A 24919-nucleotide genomic window follows, 5' to 3' on the forward strand; every position below is an offset into this window, starting at 1 on the left:
TAACCTGACTGTGCAATGCAGGCGCCCCTATCATTATACTTTATATTTATAATCTTTTTCATTTACACATTTTTAGGATTTAAGATTATAACCCCATACAAATAAAGCAATGAAAATTAAAATAGAAATACAGCTTCACAAATTTTAAAAATAACCACTGCCTAACACATTTGAAATGAAGGATGAATAAAACTTAGCAGTCTATTTTAAAAAATATTTAATATTATTGGATAAAAACACTGATGGTGACAGCTTTACATGGCTCATTCCATACATTCTGTAATGTAAAAGGGCAAACATTACTAGGAAAGAAATGAGTAGTTGGGTTTGTGAAAGATTTATTGACCAGATAAAAGCAAATAATACGAGATGACAAACATTTAACTCAAATTATTACAAAACTTTTAGGAGATAACTGGGTCAAATTTCTCTGATGTGTCCACTAAGGAAAAGAAATCATGTATCTTTTTAATCCATAAGAAGTTCAAAGTCAACATTGATACTGTATAATTATCAGTGCTATTCTAGTAACCTAGAAGATAGCTATAAATAGCTTTATCTTTTGCTAATCATTCTTACTATGATTTTATTTTATTTAACAGTGAGGACTGAAAAGGCATAATCATTTTTTAAATCACTGGGTAAAATAGTACTATAAATTAATGAGGGTGCTAAGCTTGACATTTTGTGTTTGAAAGATGGAATATATTTAATTGGACTGAATATATTTCATGAGGACTTGGGTACATTTAAGCCCAAAATGTGTTTATGAAGTTCTGTGAGAGAACAGGTGTACACCTTGACTCACTCTTGCTTGCTTTTAAAATGAAATAAATTTGGCACTATATGGAACAAATGAAGACAAGCAAAATTAGGTGAGACTAAGATGCTTCATCAGAGTTGCCTGTCTTGACTTACAATTCATACTATTTCTTAGTTCTCGACTGAACAGAAACAAACAGACCTAACTACATAGCACTTCTATGATGTATGAAAATAGAATCTAGAGCTAAGATGAGACTGCTTCACTGATGAGCCAATCCCCCACTCTGACATAATCATAGTTTCAAATGTAAAATTCATTCAAGAATTCATATTTTCATCAAATGCTTATGATTTTTCAAGTTTTCTTGCTAGATATGTCTTGGTTAAGTGGCCAGCTAAAATATGGTCTTTGAATTAAGGAAATGCATATAAAAGAAATATCTATTTCATAGCGATCTTACTTTACTTGAAATTTCCTTTAAAAAAACAAAACACCAAACTAAAACTTTGTAACCGAACTCTTGGAACAAAGCACTGGTGGCCATATTTTTGAGTCTCCGATAAACCTTGAAGTCCATTCACTTTTCATGTTTCAAGTGTTTCTTCATTTGCTCCACAAGTATCAACAACACATATTAAACAACTTGTTACTGGAAAAGCTCGGACTTTGGAGTTGGCGACCCATTTGTCTGTCTCAGTATTATATTCAAGGATGTGTCCTAATCGACCCACACCTTGAAAACCAGCCAAGACATAAACTATAGAGCCAACTGCTGCACACTTCACTGTTACACCCTTCCATGGCATTGGTGAGACCATCTTCCATTCATTTAATTTAATATCATAATATTCCACGTTGTCCAGACCACCTTCAAAAGAATAAAATAACATGAACAACTACATTAATGATTCTAAGATCTCTTAAGGTAATAATTCTTTGGATCTTCCCAACATTGTATTATGAACATTTTCAAATATGCAACAGTTATGAATCTTACAATGAATACCCATATAGCTATCATCTATTCTTTTTACTTTAACACAATAAAAATTTAACTTAACTTTTACTTGAAACCTAAATATGTATGTTTATTTTACAAAATTATAAATGTTCTATCTGTTCTGGGAAGGTAAACAAATCAGTGGATTTTCCTTCTGATTAACTTTGACTATAATTATTCAAGTTTTTAATCCTTCTGCCATTTATCTTTTAGCAGTTTACGGAAAACAGCAATGGCCAGATATAAGAGAAAGGAAGAAAGTATTTCTTTCTTATACTTAAATAATGCTTAAAGGTACTAAAATGAGGTTTGTGGACTATAGATTCAGTCCAGATTCTCCATTATTTAAAGAAATAATTTCAGATTTTTTACTACAAATTAAGAAAATAATCAAATTTACTAATTTAAAAATAGTAATATTGGTATTTTCATGAAATGTTTAAAAGTGGTAAGGAAACTTTGTCATTTAAGGCCTGTATACAACTCATAAAAGTTGTATTTAAAGTTTGTAAAAACTCAAATGTTTCTGTCACTTAATAGTTCTTTAGCTAGTATGACATTATTACCCAGGGGGTGTTTGGAAATGTGTGAAGCTGAGACTGTCACAATGACTGATGGCCATTACAGGGATGTTAAATATACTGTAATGTTTCATAAAATATATTAGTTCTCAGAAACTATAAACATAATAATGTATGTGATAAATGCCTGTATTTAGATTTTAAGAAATGTTTCAAAGATTTATGAGAAGGAGGTATCAGCAAACTCATTGGGGAAGTTGAACAGTGATTTAATGTCACATACCCAAGCCATTCTGACCACCTACAGCAAATATCTTGTCTTTTACAAATACCAGTCCATGATTCTTCCTGGCCTCAATCATTGGACACAGCTCAGTCCATCTGAAAAATGAGAGAAAGCTTTTAGAGTACTTGTTCGCGGGAAATACGCAAACTACTTTATAAGAAAGGTCTGTTATGTGCTCATTTAGTACTCACATGTGTTCACACCCACACACAAACACATATCTGAAAGGCTAGAAGACAAAAGTTTAATATGGTTTTGGGTAATTTATTTATAGGTGAGGTAAACGGGGATTATATTCCTTTTGACTCCAACAGAATATGAGAAACAGAAAATACTTGGAGACTAACACATCTTTGGAAGAAATCCATTTCCTAGTTCACAGTAACTTGTTAAAATGGTAACAAAAAAGAAAGGGAGGATACTTAAGAAAATATAAAATACTAATATTATCACGTATGTTTTTGTTTAAGATTTTATTTACTTGAGAGAGAGAGTATGAGGGGGAGAGTCAGAGGGAGAAGCAGACACCCTGCTGAGCAGGTAGGCGATGCAGACCTGGATCCTAGGACTCTAGGAGCATGACCTGAGCCAAAGGCAGTCGCTTAAACAACTGAGTCATCCAAGCACCCATTACATGTGGTTTTAATTAGTATTTATGTATGAATCAAACACAAATTTAACATTGGGCTCTAGCAATCAGAAATTAGTAGTATCTGTTACTATTCGTAAGTAACAAAAGTACTGTCATTCTGTCAAATTTAATAACTTATTAGCATGTTGTTATGTTCATGGCCACGACTATAAATAATGAGATTGAGGGGTGCCTGGGTGGCTCAGTCGTTAAAGCATCTGCCTCTGGCTCAGGTCATGATCTCAGGGTCCTGGGATCGAACCCTGCCATCAGACTCCCTGCTCAGCGCCTGCTTCTCCCTCTGCCTCTGCCTGCTGTTCCCCATTTGTGCTCTCTCTGTGTCAAATAAATAAATAAATAAAATCTTTTAAAAAAAAAGATTGAGAACATAAATGTGGACGCAAGTGTTGAAGAATATTAATTCAGAGGTAGGAGCCTCATATACATAGACAACTATTATTTTTTTCCTGTGAGACTCAATTCCTTCTTTTGCATACACTCCCCACACACACAACTGAAGTTTGTGACTGTGAAGGTGGTACTGGCACACAGGCTTGTGTCTTAATAGCTAACATAAACCAAAAGTATCCAAGTAACAACAAAAGGGTAATCTGACATAAGTGTAACTTTAAAAAAATTTTTTTTTATTTTATTTTTATAAGTGTAACATTTTAATATGTTTATTTATATCTTTTCTTTTAAATAATTTACTAAATTTAACTTTGCAAAATATAATTAGGACATAATGATTCTGAAATATCAACAACTGTTTTGTTGCCTTATATTCATAAAATTGTTTTGTTTTAAAAGTGGTTTGACAGATGCCACATTGATTTTCAGAGCACTCTATAAGGTGAGATGGGCAACGATGTTCCTTTATTTCCCCCCAGGGTAAACACCCATGCTCTTCCAGGTGAAAAGACCGCATACAGCTCAGAGGTGGGAGCCAGTATTGGCCCTCCACTGCCTCTCTATGCAGTAAGTTGCATGTGGAGAGCTGTCAAAGTATATTAAACATAGTATCTGACTTGGAAAAATTCAAAATATATACTCCTTTCTTCTCTACACATGTCCATGATATAAAATAAGAGCATATTTTTTATGTAGGGTAGTCCTTCACTTACAATGGTTCAACTTAGGATTTTCTGACTTTATGATAATGCAAAAGTGAAATATATGCAGTAGAAACTGTACTTGACATTTTGAATTTTGATCTTTTCCTAGGCCAGCTATGTGATACTCTCTCTTGATGCTGGACAGCAGCAGTGAGCCGCAGCTCCCAGTCAGCCATGGATCACAAGGGTGAAGAACTGATACACTTACAACCATTCTGTACCCATACAGTCATTGTTTTCCACTTTCAGTACAGTAGTTGATCTATTACATGAGATATTCAACACTTTATTACAAAACAGTTTTTGTGTTAAGATGATTTTGCCCAACTGCAGGCTAATGTAAATGTTCTGAGCATGTTTAAGGTAGGTTAGGCTAAACTATGATGTTTAGTAGGTCAGTTGTATTAAATGCCATTTTCAAGGTAACAGTATTTTCAAATGACAATGGGTTTCTCAGGATGTAACCTCATTGTAAGTGGAGAAAGATCTGTGTAGCTAAGCCTCCTGAAGGTTTAAAGTTAGAAGTTTCACAACATACACTTTCTTCTTCCTGTAACTTCACGTGGAGAGTATGTACTAGGTTTGCTCTCTCCAACCTGAACTTTCGTGTTTAGAAGCTCTTCTTAAAATTCTGACTGCAGAAACTCTGTCACATTATTTCCGTAAGGCTTCAATTCTTAGCTTCCAATTAATCCACTGTAGTTACAAAACACTTAGGAAAACTGTAAAAATCGGAAAGAATTCTTACAAAAAATAACTTGGATAGATCACATACTATAAAAGGGAAATCATTGTAGCTCATAACTTCATTTAAGATCTGGGTAATTATAGTCACACTAGCTTTTCACTTAGGAAAATTTAAGGGTACTGAAGAGAATATAGAATATTCAAGTCTCACACATAAGCCTAATATGTACAAAAAAAATGTTAACTTGTTTGAGTTTTAAGATATTCCCTAAACTGAACACAGCCACCTAATTTTAAAAAAATATTGAGGTTGCAGAATTCCTTCATATTTTTTCTCTGCTACTATGAATAAGAATATATTGACTTGCACTCATAGTGCCTGAATGAAGATCTCAAAATTTAGAATCTTGGAGTTTATCTGTTATGGGTTCTACGTTAAGAGATTTTTTAGAAATGAAAAAATAATTAGGAAGCAGGATAATCAGATTAGTTTTCCAGTTAGTATGCTGCAATACTTTTTAAGCACAGTTGTCTGGGAGGTAAAGTAGAGACTGATATAGGAGGGAAGAGAGTTGCACACACACCCCTCTTATAGTTTGGGACAAGATGGGCAGACAGCTCAAATGATGGATGACAGAATGAGATAAGGGGTATCCCCAGAGTTCCCTGGCAAGTACAAAGATACTTTTTGAAAAACACTGAGAAGTAGTCAATCTGATGATCTCAAAGAGATTTTCTAGTCTCAACAGTTGAAAAAAAATTTATTTATTTTAGAGAAGGAGAGAGGGAGAGATGGAATGGGGGGAGGGGCAGAAGGAGAATCTCCAGCCCACCACTTGCTGAGCCTGGGGCCCAATGTGAAGCTGGATCTCATGACCCTGAGATTGTGACTTAGCTGAAATCAAGAGTTTGGAGGCATACCCCACTCAGCCACCCAAGCATCTCTAGTCTCAAAACTTTAACAAAAGGGAAGTTTCATAATAAGTTGTTTTCAATTTTATTTCTAATACTGGTAACCAGCTGAACAAAGAAATGAGAAAAGAACAACTGTAACTACAGTTTTGTTTGGGAGAGGAGTTATTTATTTTAAATCCTTTAAAAATAGATGGGAAGCATAAATAATTGCACATGGTTAATCATATTTTATAATTAAATTCTTACTTTTCATTAAAAAAAAAAAAACAATAGCTAGAGTGGAAGACTTCTATGTTTTGTAATCTGGCAATATTTCCTAAATATAAAACTTAAGCATAAGACTTTTGGTGCAGTTCTTTGACTTAACATTTAAGTTGAACATATTTACCCAATAATTTTTGCTGGTAAAGGAAGAACAATCCTTTCAAATCAATAAATAACTTTTCTTATCAAATCTCTTTGGATGTTCTGAGTATCAACAAAAGGTTGACTGGGATATGACTTGTGGTCATTCCCTTATTAGTTTAATGTCACTGCACTTACCACCCCCCACCCCTTCAGTAACTGGCACATTGCCTCTGGCTATACTGAATAGGTTCCACCATTAATTACAAGGTCAGAAAAGCTGGCTAGCCATTTCTTTAGCATTTTGCCTTTTAAAAAGCAGTTATTTATTTCTCAGATTTAAGAATAATAATGAGGGGGTGCCTGGGTGGCTCAGTGGATTAAGCCGCTGCCTTCGGCTCGGGTCGTGATCTCAGGGTCCTGGGATCGAGCCCCACATTGGGCTCTCTGCTTCGCGGGGAGCCTGCTTCCTCCTCTCTCTCTGCCTGCCTCTCTGCCTACTTGTGATCTCTCTCTCTGTCAAATAAATAAATAAAATCTTAAAAAAAAAAAAAGAATAATAATGAATAAATATATATCTAAACATACTTTCATAAGTATGAGCTCAGAATTAAGACATTTTACTTAGGGATATGATTTATTAATGACACTAATCAATACATAATGTTTCCAATTAAAGGCAAATATACAGGGCATCTGGGTGGCTCAGTTGGTTAAGCAACTAACTTCAGCTCAGGTCATGATCCCAGGGTTCTGGGATCAAGCCCCACATCGGGCTCCCTTCTCAGTGGGGAGCCTGCTTCTCTCTCTCCCTCTTCCTCTCCCCTGGCTTGTACTCACACTATTTCTCTCAAATAAATAAATTCTTAAAAAAACCCAAAAAGGCAAATTTACTACTGACCAAATATTCTTCCCCCATTTCCTCTACCTTTCCTGACCTCAAACAAAAAATATTTTATGAATTTGATGAATTAGTCAGACTTGTCTCATTCAAAGGCAATTACTGCACAAACAGGAACAGAAAGAGATGAGCTCCCACAGAGTATATTAAGGTCAAGCCATTTCTTAAAGTACAGAGGAAAGGTCCAGGATATAAACATGTTCCGAACGTAGCTCATTCAGAAGTGTGTACACATTTTTAATACAAGAACTAAATTCCTCTGTTGGGGTCCTTCTGCTTTTTGCAATCTTCTTCCTCTGAGCTTATAGAATACAATTAACTGTGAAATAAGGCTTTTTTTTTTTTTTTTTGGTTTATACACAGTATAGTTTTAATAAGTTATGCATAAGGTTATTCCCACACACTCCTACACAGAAGTTTACAAACACTTAGATATAAAGAAATTACTTGAAAGACAAATTATACACAGCATACTTTCACTGAGTTAAGAACACGTCTAGTCCCACATGATTTTAAAATAAGAATTTTATTTTTTTAAAAGATTTTATTTATTTGACAGACAGAGATTAGTAAGCAGAGAGGCAGGCAGAGATAGAGAAGGAAGCAGGCTCCCCGCTGAGCAGAGAGCCCAATGCGGGGCTCGATCCCAGGACCCTGGAATCATGACTTGAGCCGAAGGCAGAGGCTTTAATCCACTGAGCCACCCAGGTGCCCCTAAAATAAGAATTTTAAATGATACATACGTTTCTGTGGCAGGATCATAAACCTCACAGGAATTCAGCACTCGCCCAGAAACATTGTTCCCTAAACTTCCGCCACAAACATAGATCAGGCCATTGGCTTCCACCATGCCGTGGCTGCAGCGCTGAGTCAGCATGCTGGGCTTAGTGTGCCAGCTTTCGGTTCTCGTGTCGTAGCACTCAAATAAATACAGAGCTGAGTTTCCTGTAAAAGAAGAAAGGCTCCATCAGGCTTCTCTTAGCGTATGTGTGGGTTGGGAGGGAGCTGACAGTAGAGCTGGTCATTACTTACTGGAGGGAAGAATTTAAAGTTGTAGTCTTTTCTGAACTTAATTAACAATAACAGCAAAATGGAGGAATAGCTGAAGAAAAAGCTAACCCTGTTTGTACAGATCTCAGAAAAATATTTTTAAAAGGGATGAGCTGGAGAGATTTATTGGTAACTAACTTTAGGAAAAGAAATTGGTTTGATTTCAGAAGAAAAATTAAGTAACATTATTTATGTCTTTACACCCAGTTAGGCATGATGGTAATTATTTAAACTTTAAATCCTTATAGAGGAGAAAAGGATAGCTACTTATAGATGGTAAATCCATACTTTAAACCCTGAAAACTACTATCTGATAATATGCTCAGGTTTATCATTTAACATTCAATAATAATCACTGCACCATTAATAAAACTATTTTTCCTGACTACTCTCAGTGGCTGTGTGAGTAAGCTCTGAAGTCATTCATGCTGACCCAATTGGGACTATACTCTCAAGGTATCACTGTATGTCTCTGGTGTGCTTTGATTACACACTTAAACAGCAAAACATATACATCCTGTCTTATAACTTCTGTACATTATAGGGGCTCAATAAAGAGTTTTAGAAATGATACTAATAAAGCAACAAGTACTTTTTTCCTTCCCAAGAAAAAAGAAGTTAAAAAAATTTTTTTTTTAGCTTTTGCACAGCAAAGGAAACAGTTAACAAAACCAAAAGACAACTGACAGAATGGGAGAAGATATTTGGAAAGGACATATCAGATAAAGTATCCAAAATCTATAAAGAGCTTAGCTAACTCAACACCCAAAGAACAAATAATCAAATCAAGAAATGGCCAGAAGACAAGAACAGACATTTCTGCAAAGAAGACATCCAGATGGCCAAGAGACACATGAAAAAGTGCTCCACATCACTTGGCATCAGGGAAATACAAATCAAAACCACAATGAGATACCACCTCATACCAGTCAGAATGGCTAAAATTAACAAGTCAGGAAATGACAGATGCTGGCGAGGATGCAGAGAAAGGGGAACCCTCCTACACTGTTGGTGGGAATGCAAGCTGGTGCAACCACTCTGGAAAACAGCATGGAGGTTCCTCAAAAAGTTGAAAATAGAGCTACCCTACGACCCAGCAATTGCGCTACTGGGTATTTACCCTAAAGATACAAACGTAGTGATCCGAAGGGGCAAGTGCATCTGAATGTTTATAGCAGCAATGTCCACGATAGCCAAACTATGGAAAGAATCTAGATGTCCATCAACAGACAAATGGATAAAGAATATCTATATCTATCTATCTATCTATATATATATACACACACACATACATACACATACAATGGAATACTATGCAGTCATCAAAAGAAGTGAAATCTTGCCTTTTGCAATGATGTGGATGGAACTAGAGGGTATTATGCTTAGCGAAATAAGTCAGTCAGAGAAAGACAACTATCATATGATCTTCCTGGTATGAGGAAGTGGAGATGCAACGTGGGGGGTTTGGGGTGTAGGAAGAGAATAAATGAAACAAGATGGGATTGGAAGGGAGACAAATCATAAGAGACTCTTAATCTCACAAAACAAACTGAGGGTTGCCGGGGAGAGGGGGGTAAAGAGGGGGTGGTGGGGTTATAGACATTGGGGAGGGTATGTGTTATGGTGAGTGCTGTGAAATCTGTAAACCCGGAGATTCACAGACCTGTACCCCTGGGGTTAATAATACATTATATGTTTATTAAAAAAATTATTAAAAAAAAGGAAAATTTTATATAGTATGACACAATATATATATAAACACGTATATATGTATGATTTTAAAAGCATTAGGATTATTTATATGTGGAGAGATACACACACACACAAATACACACACACACACCCATTAAGACCACTAGACTAGACATTGCTGTTTCATTTTTAAAATATTTCAACTTTTTCTTAAATCTTCTGGCTTTTTCACATTTGAAATTATAATCAGAAAAAATCTCATTGTTTTGCTGTGATGAGCACTGGGTGTTGCATGAAGTGTTGAATGACTAAACTGTATACCAGAAACTAATATTACACTGTATGCTAACTAGGATTTAAATAAAAACTTTTTAAAAAATTAAAAAAAATTTTTTTAAAGATTTTATTTATTTATTTGACAGAGAGATCACAAGTAGGCAGAGAGGCAGGCAGAGAAAGAGAGGGGGAAGCAGGCTCCCTGCTGAGCGGGGAGCCTGATGCGGGGCTTGATCCCAGCACCCAAGATCGTGAACTGAGCCGAAGGCAGAGGCTTAACCCACTGAGCCACCCAGGTGTCCCAAGAAGTTAAAATTTAACCTAACTGTATCTCATCTCCCACTCCTGGACTTCTCGATAATACTTAAAAACAACAACACTCTTAAGATTCTCCATCACAGTCAAGGTCTACAGAAAACAAAGTTCAGGGAGTAACAAATGGAAGAAGCAATGGTCTCCCTTAACTTTTTTTTTTTTTTTTTTAAACTCTCAGAACATTTTCAATTTGGTAGATTCTGTTGGTGCTAAGAGGAAATACACACTGTACGGCAGACTTGAGAAATATTATTTAAGTAAAAAACTGACTTAGTAACTGCTGAAGATATAAAGTTATCTACTTTAATTTCTACAAAAAGTGTTTCTACAGTACAGTTCTATTATCTTTAGGATTTATTGTATTTGAAATATGCTGTATTAGACGTTCTCTAAAAAATGTTTTTAAAGGGGGGAAAAGGTAATTTCTTAAGTCACATTTTAAAATATCTTTAATTTTTCTGATATTCTTTTGACATCTTGTGGGGGAGAAAAACTTAACAGATAAATATGCTGACCAAAAGTAAAACATTCTTTGGCCTTATATAAAAATCATCAAAGAAAATTGACATTTGAATTCCACACCTCAGGTTTACTTGGGTCTTCCTAGTTTTCTTTATAAGTCCATTATTTAACTAAAGAAATTATTTGAAAAGGTGAAAGCTATTAGGCATCTAGTCTGCACCTAGAATATCCATTTAGAAAAAGACCACCACTGGACACTAACAAATTACCCATCAATGACAAAGATTTTTTTACACCCAAATCCATACCCTGTTCTGATCAATAAGCATAAAACAGCACTCCCAGCCTTTATATTAAATAGTTAAAGAATAAATGCAAATGAGAAATATGATTCTTACTTTTCTCTGATACAAATAAAGAACAGGTAATAAGGTATAACAGATTTAAAACATGTGAATGTAATAGATTTTAAAGGGTCTGTCAGTGAGCCAAACTCTGAAATCTTTAAAGCAAATAATATTATGTACCTAAAATTAATCTAGGGGCACCAAGGTGGCTCAGTCAGTCAAATGTCTGCCTTTGGCTCAGGTCATGATCCCAAGGTCCTGGGACTGAGCCCCATGTTGGGTTCTCTGTTCAGCGGGGAGTCTGCTTCTCTTTCTCTCTCTGCCCTTCTCCTCCCCTGCTCATTTTGTCTCACTCACAAATAAATAAAAAGAAAATATTTAAAAAAATGAAATTAATCTAGATAGAACTAAAATCCAGAGTGAGAAAAAAAGGGACAATTAATATAATCTAGGAACCTGAAGTTCTTATAAAATGATTCATAAAAAAGGTAAACCTTCAGGAAAATGGGATCTATGTGACAAATATGTATTTAAATTATGTCAAAAAGGGGCGCCTGGGTGGCTCAGTGGGTGAAAGCCTCTGCCTTCGGGGCAGGTCATGATCCCAGGGTCCTGGGATTGAGCCCTGCACTTTGCTCAGCTGGGGAGTCTGCTTCCCCTATCTCTCTCTGCCTGCCTCTCTGTCTACTTGTGATCTCTGTCTGTCAAATAAATAAAATCTTAAAAAAAAAAAGTCAAAAAGACAACACCAATTGTTTATGTAAATATGAAAGCCAAGGAACACTTGGTAAAACACCTTCCCCAGACAAAAATACCGAGTTAAGTCCTTACCAACTTCGGAACCTCCAGATGTGTAAATTTTGCCTTCTGCTGCACAGGCGGCAAGGCTGTCTCGAGGTGTCGGAGGGCCCAGTTTGGAATACCAGCTATCCTTCACAACATTATAGCAATCCATTCGTTTTATGGGGAAAAGCTGAGAGCCACCCAAAATGTATACTACATTGTCCCAAAATACACATGCTGCATCTCTTCGTTTTTCAAAGGGGCAGCGGATGTCTGTCCAGCTATAATCCTGTAACCAGAAAGGACAGGAAGTGGTCAGTAATGCAAAAATATAATTGACACAAATGAGGCAAAGATATAGTTGAGAAAATACAAAATACATGAGTATGTTTGCTAGAATACATAGAGTTTGGCTTGAGACATGATCTAATTTAATCTTTTGTGATTTCTTCAGAATGTTGGTGACTGCGTTGGGTGTTTTCTGGCTCCAGATTAAACTCTAATACATTTGGATGTATCACTACCACCAGTCTTCTATTCCTACTGTTATTAAGGATGATAACACAAGAAAATTCTAAAATAAGTAGCTTTGTAATTTAGAAAAAAAAACTTCTTTCAAATGTAAATGGGGGGGCGCCTGGGTGGCTCAGTGTGTTAAAGCCTCTGCCTTCGGCTCAGGTCATGATCCCAGGGTCCTAGGATAAAATCTTTAAAAAACAAAACAAAACAAAACAAAACAAAACAAAACAAATGTAAATAGGGGCGCCAGGGTAGCTCCCCTGAATGTCTGATTCTTTTTTTTTTTTTTTTTTTTTTAAGATTTTATTTATTTGACAGACAGACATCACAAGCAGGCAGAGAGGCAGGCAGAGACAGAGAGGAGGAAGCAGGCTTCCTGCTGAGCAGAGAGCCGGATGCGGGGCTTGATCCCAGGACCTCAGAATCACAACCTGAGCCCAAGGCAGAGGCTTTAACCCACTGAGCCACCTTGGTGCCCCCTGTATGTCTGATTCTTGATTTCAGCTCAGGTCATGACCTTGGTTGGGGTTGTGGGATAGAGCTGGGTGTGGGGCTTTGTGCTCAGTGGGGAGTCTGCCTGAGATTCTCTCTGCCCCTCCCTCTGCACACACATGTTCTCTCAAATAAATAGATCTTTACAAATAAGAACAAGAGCACCTGGGTGGCTCAGTTCGTTGAGTGTCTACCTTCAGCTTAGGTCATGATCTCAGGGTCCTGTAACTGAGCCTCGCGTTGGGATTCCTGCTCAGCGTGGAGCCTGCTTCTCCCCGTCTCTGCCCTTTCCCCTTGCTTGTGCTCTCTCTCGCTCTCAAAAAAAAACAAAAAACAAAAAACCAAGAACAACAATAAAAACCCAAATATAAACATACCCATTCCTTTCCTGCCAGATATACAGAATGATATAAAGAATCACTGGCAGTGTGCCTGGGTGGCTCAGTTGGTTAGGCGCAGACTCTTGATTTCAGGTCAGGTCATGATCTTGGGTTGTGGGATCGGGCCCTGAGTTGAGCTCCACAGGTGAGGAGATTGCTTGAGATTCTTTCTCTCCCTCTGCCCCTCCCCTAGCTCACACATATGTGCACTCTCTAAAGCAATAAATAAAATATTTTAAAAAAATCATTGGGTAATATGAAGCTTAAACTGCTGTTATCCTACTGATGTCTAAAGCTAGAAGATATTTTGTAGACTTCTGTGATACTAAATTTTTAAAAAATATTCAGTTGAGCCAGTTTATTCAGCAGGACTCTTAAAGCTGTGATATTTACTATGAAATATTTGAGTAATCTGTTTTAACCAGTCTGGAAACCCACTTTTTTCTTCCTGATGATTAGAAATGAGCATGTATCAGTACTTCACAACAAGAGCAGTTCATGGGATCATTTCACTTCCTCACTACGTCTGGTATGTCCAAGGACCTTCTTCTATGTAAAGGTATGGGGGGATTTCTCCCAAAGCTACAGTATCTTGGATCCTCCCCTGTTTTTGAACAAGGAAGCTACAGTGTTCCTGCTGCTTTCTGAAAATATCTGAAAATATCTGAGAATTTCAAAGAGAAATCCAAACAATTCCTGATCTCATTGAGCAAAGCAGTGTGTGTGTGTGATTATTAATGCTGAGTTCCCTCTGGGAAAATCTGATGGATAGCTATCACACTAGCGTCCAGTGTTTCAGGCATTCATCAGATGAGATTAAGCATCACGGAACATGAGGAATGGTCTCAGGAAAAAGAAGAACCCCTCATGTGGAACACCTCAAGGTGTCAGCTCCTAGCGATGATAAACATTCTGCTTTCTGGGTGGCCAGAAAAACGAGAGTCTTAATCCTTGTTTTATTTTCAAATTAGGATCTATGTGTCCCCCTGGGTTGCTCAGTGGTATACCTACTGGCAGGCACACAAAACTACAGGATAAATATAACATTTTCCTCAAAGTTTGTTTTCCTCAATGGGTACCAAAAAACTCGGGAATATTATTATTTTAATATTTTATTTATTTGAAAATGAGAGGGAGAGAGAGAGGGAGAGAGCGCACAAGTGAGCATGAGCTCGGGGGAGGGGCAGAGGGAGAAGCAGACTCACCGTTGAGCAGGGAGCCTGACGCTGGGGTCCATCCCAAGACCCTGAGATCATACCTGAGCCGAAGGCAGACGCTTAACCGACTGAGCCACCCAGGCACCCCCTGGGGAAAATTATTTTTAAAATTTGTTTTCTTAGAGTTGCATATCATAGAATGAAAAAAGATGAGAGAAAATAATTACTATACTCTACAGGGCATGATCCCTCAAAAGTAAACTAATAATTCTCTTACATATTCTGAAATATATTCATATTCCTACCTGTCAAAGTTCATTAGCAGAAAAATAGTTTCATTAATAAGATACACTGTTAAGTCAGTGAATTTCAAGTCTTGCCACTCTTATACCCAATTTATTTGATATTATTAGAAAGCAATATGGGAACTTATCTATAATTTCTAAAGACAGCCACAAGAACATTATCTTTCCTTGCTCTTCCTTAATTTCAGGATAAGAAAGTGGGTGATAGATACTTCTGAATGATCTCTAAGATATACTATTCTTCAATTAAAAATAACTGACCATGTAGGAGCTGGGATTAAAAACACAAACAAAATGTTTTCTTTTAGCTAAACGAGCTTGAACACTGAGACGAAGGATACGAAGTTCCAAAAAAAGGGGAAATAATTCCCAAGAGTTTGGTAACAGAATAGTTCTAATTTTTTAGTATGCCTCTAGGATCTGAGTAAGGAATAAATGAGTGCTCATATGTACCTGTCATATAGGGCTTAGGCTCCAGATTTAAAAATTAAAATAAACTGCTCTCTTGGAACTCTAAGCCCAAAGGAAAAATGATTAGCCAGTGTGTGTGTGTGTGTGGTGGTGGTAGTGGTGGGGGTGGGCAAAGACACATGCTTCTATCTACTTGTAATTTGGGCTCTGATTTCCTTAGATATCCTCAAGTTTTTAAGTCTTTTTCATCTCTCCAAATACTGTCATTGGTCAAAGTACATGTTAGACACTAAGTTTGATCAATACTGACTACATTTAATATTCTAATAGTTTATTAAATGAAATGACCTTTGCAAACATTTTACCTAGAATGCAAGTATAATTTCATTTCAGCTAAAATTTAGTGTTTTAACATTTGAGCTCATTAAATATACCTACCAGGGGTCAAATGCACCTGTGTTTGAAAACACCTGGCTTTGGCTGTATAAATGAAGGGAGGGGAATTTTTTCCCCGTGTATGTGTATGGGTAGATCTCACTGGAAAGTCAAATTTTTCCAATCTACTCCTCATCTAAAAGAGAATGCTAAGATGGTGATTAGATGTTTGCCCTTCAGTAACCTGTTATACTACCTAGGAGGTAACGTGCGTAGTTGAGGAAGAAAGCAGAAAAGGTAAAAATAGATGAGAAGTCAGACTTACAGGTTCCATAGATATGAATGCCAGGTCTTACCTTAGAGATGGGACTACTCCTAACCTGGGGCCTGCACGTAGAAGAAGGGTTTCCTAAGCTCCTAGGCTACAGGTCAAGCTACAGGCACATGAAGCTTTTATGTCAGCAATAAGATAGATACATAGCAGTAGAGTTACTGTGTATGTGTGCGGGCAGAGAACTGTTACTCTAAAAACATAATCTAATTCAGTTAAGTTTTGAGTATCTATTTCATGCAAGGTTCTGCACTTGGCTGAGGAAAAGATAGGAAAATGGGAAAACTGGAAAGCCTGGAAAAGACAAAGGTAGAAGGAAGTTTTGACAGATCACCCATCTATGCATACACATTCATGTAGAATTCCTGTCTTCTCTCATCCTAGTTAGCCTTTGTTTGCCTCTGCTGTGATATATACACTCTAGACTTTTTTCAAGCTTAAGGCCAAGACTTCTTTCCTTTTTGTAGGTTTCCCTGACTGTCTTGCTCTGAATCCCCCACCTTGATGATTGAGCGCTTATTACATCCTGTCCTGGGTGGTTTTCCAGCAGCAGTGAAATGCTTCTTCAGGTGAGGGGCTGTAATAGCTTCTCTAAATCCCTCAAGGCAAAAACATCAGCTTGCTACTTTCCTTGAGAGTAAGGACTGATTTTATACTAATCTGGATTCTAAAAACACATGAGTCTTCAAAGAATAGAGACATCATAGATGTAGATTTCAATAAACAAGATAACCAAATCCAAATGAAAGAAATACTTTTTATTTATAAGACTTGAGAATTTTGCTCTGGATAATTTTGAGGGGAAACAAAGCAAAAATAAGACAGGTCTTAGAAAAAAAGGAAAGCAAATTTAAGAAAAATGTAAAATCTTAAGATTTCTGGAGAAACTTCAAGGAGTCAAAGTAATCTGAGTTTAAGATCATTAAAGTGTAAGTACTTTCTGTTAAGCTATTATCTGACTAATTTTAGTTTCTTTTCTTTGAAAGATTGTTATTTATTTATTTAAGAGAGAGAAAGAGAGCAAAAGAGCAAGGGCAGGGGGAGGAGCAGAGGCAGAGGGAGCAGCAGACTCCTCGCTGAGCAGGCAGCCTCATCTAGGGCTCGACGCCAGGACCCTGGGATCATGACTTGAACCTAAGGCAGACTCTTAACTGACTGAGCCATCCAGGCACCCCTAATTTTAGTTTCCAAGAGCTGTTTAAAAAATAATCATAGAACTACGGCAACAATCCACAGAGAAAGCAGGTTTATACCAGATGAAAGAACATCCCTAGAAGTAGTTTCATGAAAAATGCATAAAACACTTCTGGCTTCATTCATTTCAGAAGGTCACAAAGAATGCAGTTCTATGGAGCTGGGAAACACAGGCACTGAGCTAGGCTGTGGAGAAGCTGTGGGTCATACAGAGTCACTTCACCTTTCAGGGATGTTAGTTCCCTAATCCTGTGAAACAAAAAGACTCAACTAGACAATCTTAGGGCCCCTCCCTTTCAGCTCCAAAATTCAATGATCTTAGGGTCCAAATGATTAGAAAGCATCCCTGAACAAAGAGCTAACAGTTAGTTAATTCATTATAGAGCAGTGCCCTTTCCAGGAACTATCCTGAAATACCTTAAAACATTATTTTATTTAATTTCCTCAATAATCCTATGAGGTAAGAACCTTATCTAACAGGTAACAAAATCTTAGAAAGTTAAGTACCATGTCAAAGGTTACAGAGTTAGAAAGCGGTGAACCCAGTATTTAAGTCCAAATTTGTCAGACTCCAAAATTGTACTCTTAACTCCTACAGTGCCCTGCTTCTTTAAAAATTTTCTTACGGGGGCACCTAGGTGGCTCAGTGGGTTGAAGCCTCTGCCTTCGGCTCGGGTCATGATCCCAAGGTCCTGGGATGGAGCCCCATATTGGGCTCTCTGCTCAGCGGGGAGCCTGCTTCCTCGCCTCTCTCTCTGCCTGCCTCTGCCTACTTGTGATATCTCTCTCTGTCAAATAAATAAATAAAATCTTAAAGAAAAAAATCTTCTTACAGGGCCTCCTAGAAAGAACACTGGACTGGCAATGGAGTAATCCGGGTTCTTCCTGTTCCTGCTGTATTTCTAGCTAAGTTACTCCGGGCATCTCACTTGACATCAAAGGAAGTGAACCAGTCTCATCTACAAATCACACAAATCAGAATGTTGGCAGGATGGCCACTGAGGTCCTCCTGCACAGCCTCCCTATCTTATCACTTAGAAAAGCAATGCTTAAGCACTAAAACCACAGCTTCTCTGAAAAATGGGGATTTTCCCCCTGTCTTTGTATGGTATTTGGCCCAGGGCTTAGCATATTGAAGGGAATATTTCTATTGGATGTTAGGCCACATTTGTGTAAATGTCTCATCCAGCTGAGCCATCTTCATTTTATACTTTCTAAAGGCCAAAGACTGTAGATCCTGCATGTAGCTCCTAATCTGAACCAGTTCCTCACTATAGGACTGGCTTTAAACTACACTGACTCCAGGAAGCATCTTGTCACTCTGGCCCCTGGTCGTTTGGTGGCACTACTGAGAGACAGGAAATCTATGACCAACCAACAAATAGTACCTGATGTTAGAAACCAGACTTTTCTTTACTTTTTTGGTAAATCAAAATAGTTTCTATCTTTATCCTTTGCTAGAACAATTCTTCTCCCAGGAATTTATCCTACAGAAAAAATTGGGACAGTGTATAAAGTTGGCATATACAAGATGTTTCACCTCAGGGGTATTTTAACAGGAAAAAATAGGAAATAGGCCAGATGGGCATTAAGAAGATAAGAATTAAACAAATTATAGTATATCCTTAGACTTGGATAAATTATGCTATATCCTTATGATGGAATACTTTGTAGCCCTTCAAAAGGATGGTATTCTCACTGACATGGAAATAACTCCACAATTTAATGCTAAAAGAGTAAAAATAGTTCCTGCAAGACAGCACATATAATATGATCCCATATACGTGAAATGGAGAAGACTGGAATGGTGCTCGCTAGCTACTGATGGATGTCTTTTGATACTGGGATTGTCCTGGCTTTCTCTTTTATATCATGCTACATTTGAATTTTCTACAGTGAGCCTTTTTTTTTTTAAAGATTTTATTTATTAGAGAGAGAGAGACAGAGAGTCAGAGGGAGAAGAAGAAGGAGACTCCCTGTTGAGCAGGGAGCCCTATGCAGGGTTGGATCCTAGGATCCTGGGGTCATGACCTGAGTTGAAGGCAGATGCTTAACAAACTGAGCCACCGAGGTGCCCATTTTTGTTTATTTGTTTTAAACAGAAAAAATAAATATAACAACCAGGAAAATAGTACCAAAAACAGGGTAAAAGGAAAACAACTTCTCAGAGCAAATGCTTATAACAGTGCTAAATGTTTTAACCAAAAAGTCAAAGTAGGGACGCCTGGGTGGCTCAGTTGGTTAAGCGGCTGCCTTCGGCTCAGGTCATGATCCCAGCATCCTGGGATCGAGTCCCATATCAGACTCCTTGCTCAGCAGGGAGCGTGCTTCTCCCTCTGCCACTCTGTCTGCCTGTGGGCGCGCGCTCTCTCTCTCTCTCTCTCTGACAAATTAAATAAGTAAAAAAAAAAAAAAGTCAAAGTGAAACTAATTTAAGAAGGCACGCCTGGGTGGGTCAGTTGGTTAAGCATTGGCCTTTGGCTTAGGTCATAATCCCAGAATCCTGGGATCCAGTGCTGTATTGCTGCATCGTGCTCCCTGCTCAGCGGAGAGTCTACTTCTCCCTCTCCCTTGGCACTTGTGCTCTCTGTCACATAAATAAATAAAATCTTTTAAAAAATGACAAAATGATATTTAAAAAATTAATTTAAGGGGGAGGAGGAGTCAAGATGGCGGAGAAGTAGCAGGCTGAGACTATATCAGGTAGCAGGAGATCAGCTAGATAGCTTATCTAAACATTGCAAAAACCTACAAATCCAATGGGAGATCGAAGAGAAGAACAACAGCAATTCTAGAAACAGAAAATCGACCACTTTCTGAAAGGTAGGACCGGCGGCGAAGTGAATCCAAAGCGACGGAAAGATAGACCGCAGGGGGGAGGGGCCGGCTCCCGGCAAGCAGCAGAGCAACAGAGCACTAAATCAGGACTTTTATTTATTTATTTATTTTTTATTTTATTTTTTTAAAGATTTTATTTATTTATTAGTCAGAGAGAGAGAGAGCACAGGCAGACAGAGTGGCAGGAAGAGGCAGAGGGCGAAGCAGGCTCCATGCCGAGCAAGGAACCCGATGCGGGACTTGATCCCAGGACGCTAGGATCATGACCTGAGCCAAAGGCAGCCGCTTAACCAACTGAGCCACCCAGGCGTCCCAAATCAGGACTTTTAAAAGTCTGTTCCGCTGGGGCGCCTGGGTGGCTCAGTGGGTTAAAGCCTCTGCCTTCGGCTCAGGTCATGATCCCAGAGTCCTAGGATCAAGCCCTGCATCGGGCTCTCTGCTCAGTGGGGAGCCTGCTTCCTCCTTTCTCTCTCTGTCTACTGTGATCTCTGTCAAATAAATAAATAAATAAAATCTTAAAAAAAAAAAAATCTGTTCTGCTGAGGGACATAGCTCCAGAGACTAAACCAGGGTGAAGCCCACGCGGGGTCAATGTGGCCCCAGGTCCCGCAGGGTCACAGAAGGATTGGGGATGTCTGAGTGTCGCAGAGCTTGCACGTATTAGACCGGGGAAGCCGGCTACAGAGACAGAGCTGAGGAGTGAGGCCCTGAGCTCTCGGCTCCTCTGGGCTGGAAACTGAGAGGCCACCATTTTCATTCCCGTCCTCCGGAACTCTATGGAAAGCATTCAGGGAACAAAAGTTCCTGAAAGTGAACCGGAGGGGATTACTTAGCCTGGCCCCTGATAGGGCGGTGCAATTCCGCCTTGGGCAAAGACACTTGAGAATCACTACAACAGGCCCCTCCCCCAAAGATCAACAAGAAATCCAGCCAGGACCAAGTTCACCTACCAAGGACAGGAGGTTCAATACCAAGGAGAGCAGTGGAATTCCACAGGAGGAGAAAGCAAAGCACGGAACTCATGGCTCTCCCCATGATTCTTTAGTCTTGCGGTTAATTTAATTTATTTTCAATTTTTTTTCTTCTTCTGCTAATTTTTTTTTAACCTTTACCCTTTTCTTTTTTAACGTTTTTTAACTAGTTTATCTAATATATATATATTTTTTTCTTTGTTATATTTTTTCTTTGTTTTCTTTTTTTAATTTTTTCTTTTTTTTTTTTTTCCAAACCTCTTTTTATCCCCTTTCTCCCCACCCCATGATTTGGGATCTCTTCTGATTTGGTTAAAGCGCATTTTTCTGGGGTCTTTGCCACTCTTTTAGTATTTTACTTGCTCCTTCATATACTCTTATCTGGACAAGATGACAAGGCGGAAAAATTCACCACACACACAAAAAAAACCAAGAGGCAGTACCAAAGGCTAGGGACCTAATCAATACAGACATTGGTAATTATTGGTAATAATTGCTAATCTGTCATCAGAATGATGATTCTCAAGGTTCTAGCCGGGCTCGAAAAAGGCATGGAAGATATTAGAGAAACCCTCTCTGGAGATATAAAAGCCTTTTCTGGAGAAATTAAAGAACTAAACTGTAATCAAGTTGAAATAAAAAAAGCTATTAATGAGGTGCAATCAAAAATGGAGGCTCTTAATGCTAGGATAAATGAGGCAGAAGAAAGAATTAGTGATATAGAAGACCAAATGACAGAGAATAAAGAAGTTGAGCAAAAGAGGGACAAACAGCTACTGAACCACGAGGGCAGAATTCGAGAGATAAGTGACACCATAAGACGAAACAACGTTAGAATAATTGGGATTCCAGAAGAAGAAGAAAGAGAGAGGGAAGCAGAAGGTATACTGGAGAGAATTACTGGAGAGAATATCCCTAATATGGCAAAGGGAACAAGCATCAAAATCCAGGAGGTGTAGACAACCCCCCCTCAAAATCAACAAGAATAGGTCCCCACCCCGTCACCTAATAGTAAAATTTACAAGTCTTAGTGACAAAGAGAAAATCCTGAAAGCAGCCCGGGAAAAGAAGACTGTAACATACAATGGTAAAAACATTAGACTGGCAGCAGACTTATCCACAGAGACCTGGCAGGCCAGAAAGAGCTGGCATGATATATTCAGAGCACTAAACAAGAAAAACATGCAGCCAAGAATACTATATCCAGCTAGGCTATCACTGAAAATAGGAGAGATAAAAAGCTTTCAGGACAAGCAAAAACTGGAAGAATTTGCAAACACCAAACCAGCTCTACAGGAAATATTGAAAGGGGTCCTTTAAACAAAGAGAGAGCCTACAAATAGATCAGAAAGGAACAGAGACAATATCCAGTAACAGTCACATTACAGGCAATACAATGGCACTAAATTCATATCTCTCAATAGTTACCCTGAATGTTAATGGGCTAAATGCCCCAATCAAAAGACATAGGGTATCAGAATGGATAAAAAAACAAAACCCATCTATATGTTGCCTACAAGAAACTCATTTTAGACCCGAAGACACCTCCAGATTTAAAATGAGGGGGTGAAAAACAATTTCCCATGCTAATGGGCATCAGAAGAAAGCTGGGGTGGCAATCCTTATATCAGATCAATTAGATTTTAAGCCAAAGACTATAATAAGAGATGAGGAAGGACACTATATCATACTCAAAGGGTCTGTCCAACAAGAAGATCTAACAATTTTCAAAATCTATGCCCCTAACGTGGGAGCAGCCAACGATATAAACCAATTAATAACAAAATCAAAGAAACACATCTACAATAATACAATAATATTAAGGGACTTTAACACTCCCCTCACTGAAATGGACAGATCATCCAAGCAAAAGATCAACAAGGAAATAAAGGCCTTAAATGACACACTGGACCAGATGGACATCACAGATATATTCAGAACATTTCCATCCCAAAGCAACAGAATACACATCCTTCTCTAGTGCACATGGAACATTCTCCAGAATAGATCACATCCTGGGTCATAAATCAGGTCTCAAAGGGTATCAAACGATTGGGATTATTCCCTGCATATTTTCAGACCACAAAGCTCTGAAGCTAGAACTCAATCACAAGAGGAAATTTGGAAAGAACCCAAATACATGGAGACTAAAGAGCATCCTACTAAAGAATGAATGGGTCAACCAGGAAATTAAAGAAGAATTGAAAAAAATTCATGGAAACAAATGATAATGAAAACACAACAGTTCAAAATCTGTGGGACACAGCAAAGGCAGTCCTGAGACAGTCCAGACAGCCTCTTCAATAAATGGTGTTGGGAAAATTGGGACAGCCACATGCAGAAAAATGAAATTGGATCATTTCCTTACACCACACACAAAAATAGACTCAAAATGGATGAAGGACCTCAATGTAAGAAAGGAATCCATCAAAATCCTTGAGGAGAACACAGGAGAACACAGGCAGCAGCCTCTTTGACCTCAGCTGCAGCAAGTCTTCCTAGGAACATCGCCAAAGGCAAGGGAAGCAAGGGCAAAAATGAACTATTGGGATTTCATCAAGATCAAAAGCTTTTGCACAGCAAAGGAATGAAAAAGTGCTCCACATCACTCAGCATCAGGGAAATACAAATCAAAACCACAATGAGATACCACTTCACACCAGTCAGAATGGCTAAAATTAACAAGTCAGGAAATGACAGACGCTGGCGAGGATATGGAGAAAGGGGAACCCTCCTACACTGTTGGTGGGAATGCAAGCTGATGCAACCACTCTGGAAAACAGCATGGAGGTTCCTCAAAATGTTGAAAATAGAACTACCCTATGACCCAGCAATTGCACTACTGGGTATTTACCCTAAAGATACAAACGTAGTGATACGAAGGGGCACATGTACCCGAATGTTTATAGCAGCAATGTCTACAATAGCCAAACTATGGAAAGAATCTAGATGTCCATCAACAGATGAATGGATAAAGAAGATGTGGTATATATATACACAATGGAATACTATGCAGCCGTCAAAAGAAATGAAATCTTACCATTTGCGATGACGTGGATGGAACTAGAGGGTATCATGCTTAGCGAAATAAGTCAATTGGAGAAAGACAACTATCATATGATCTCCCTAATATGAGGACATGGAGAAGCAACATGGGGGGTTAGGGGGCTAGGAGAAGAAGAAATGAAACAAGATGGGATTGGGAGGGAGACAAACCATAAGTGACTCTTAATCTCACAAAACAAACTGAGGGTTGCTGGGAGGAGGGGGGTTGGAAGAGGGGGTGGGGTTATGGACATTGGGGAGGGTATGTGCTATGGTGAGTGCTGTGAAGTGTGTAAACCTGGCGATTCACAGACCTGTACCCCTGGGGATAAAAATGCATTATATGTTTATAAAAAAATAAAAAATAAAAGATTAAAAAAATTAATTTAAGGGTTTAAGAACCAAAAAACTTATCAGCTGCTATATTCTGAGACTGCATTTTGACAAGATAGATCAAAAAACAGTCTTTGCCTTCCTTCCAAATGGCACACTTACTAGGGCACTCTGGTTTTCAGAAGTAAACCTTGATCATGCCAAGTAATTTCACAGGTTGTATCATTTTGAAATATACTCATTTTCAACAGAGTCACACAAATATTTCTGGAAACATATTAACCTCTTAAAGTCCAGAAAGGGGTTTAATAATCAGCAATTAGGAGAAACCACTCCGGTAATCTAAATTCTTCAAGAAATACAGTATTGTAGTTAGAAAAAAATGGCTTCCACAGTGCGTGCTAGGTAGGGTGGGAGGGGCATGACTATGCTGTTGTAAACTGCTGGATAAAATTAGGAACAGCAAACCTTTAAGT

At 38.2% G+C, this 24919-nt stretch overlaps 1 protein-coding gene across 4 annotated transcripts in view; it reads right to left on the bottom strand.

Moving 5' to 3' along the window:
• Window positions 1-200: 200 nt before the first annotated feature.
• KLHL7 (kelch like family member 7) overlaps window positions 201-24919 on the bottom strand; it is a 78701-nt gene continuing 53982 nt past the window's right edge. For all 4 annotated transcript variants that reach the window (XM_046021358.1, XM_046021356.1, XM_046021357.1 and 1 more), the window contains 4 exons: window positions 12141-12381; window positions 7911-8112; window positions 2571-2668; window positions 201-1634 (listed from right to left, as the gene is read on the bottom strand). In XM_046021358.1, coding sequence (XP_045877314.1) covers window positions 1351-1634; window positions 2571-2668; window positions 7911-8112; window positions 12141-12381 — 825 coding nt within the window. In that variant the 3' untranslated portion in view covers window positions 201-1350. The remainder of the gene's footprint in view (window positions 1635-2570; window positions 2669-7910; window positions 8113-12140; window positions 12382-24919) is intronic.

The sequence above is a fragment of the Meles meles genome, chromosome 10 (assembly GCF_922984935.1).
Source record: "Meles meles chromosome 10, mMelMel3.1 paternal haplotype, whole genome shotgun sequence".
Taxonomy (NCBI): domain Eukaryota; kingdom Metazoa; phylum Chordata; class Mammalia; order Carnivora; family Mustelidae; genus Meles; species Meles meles.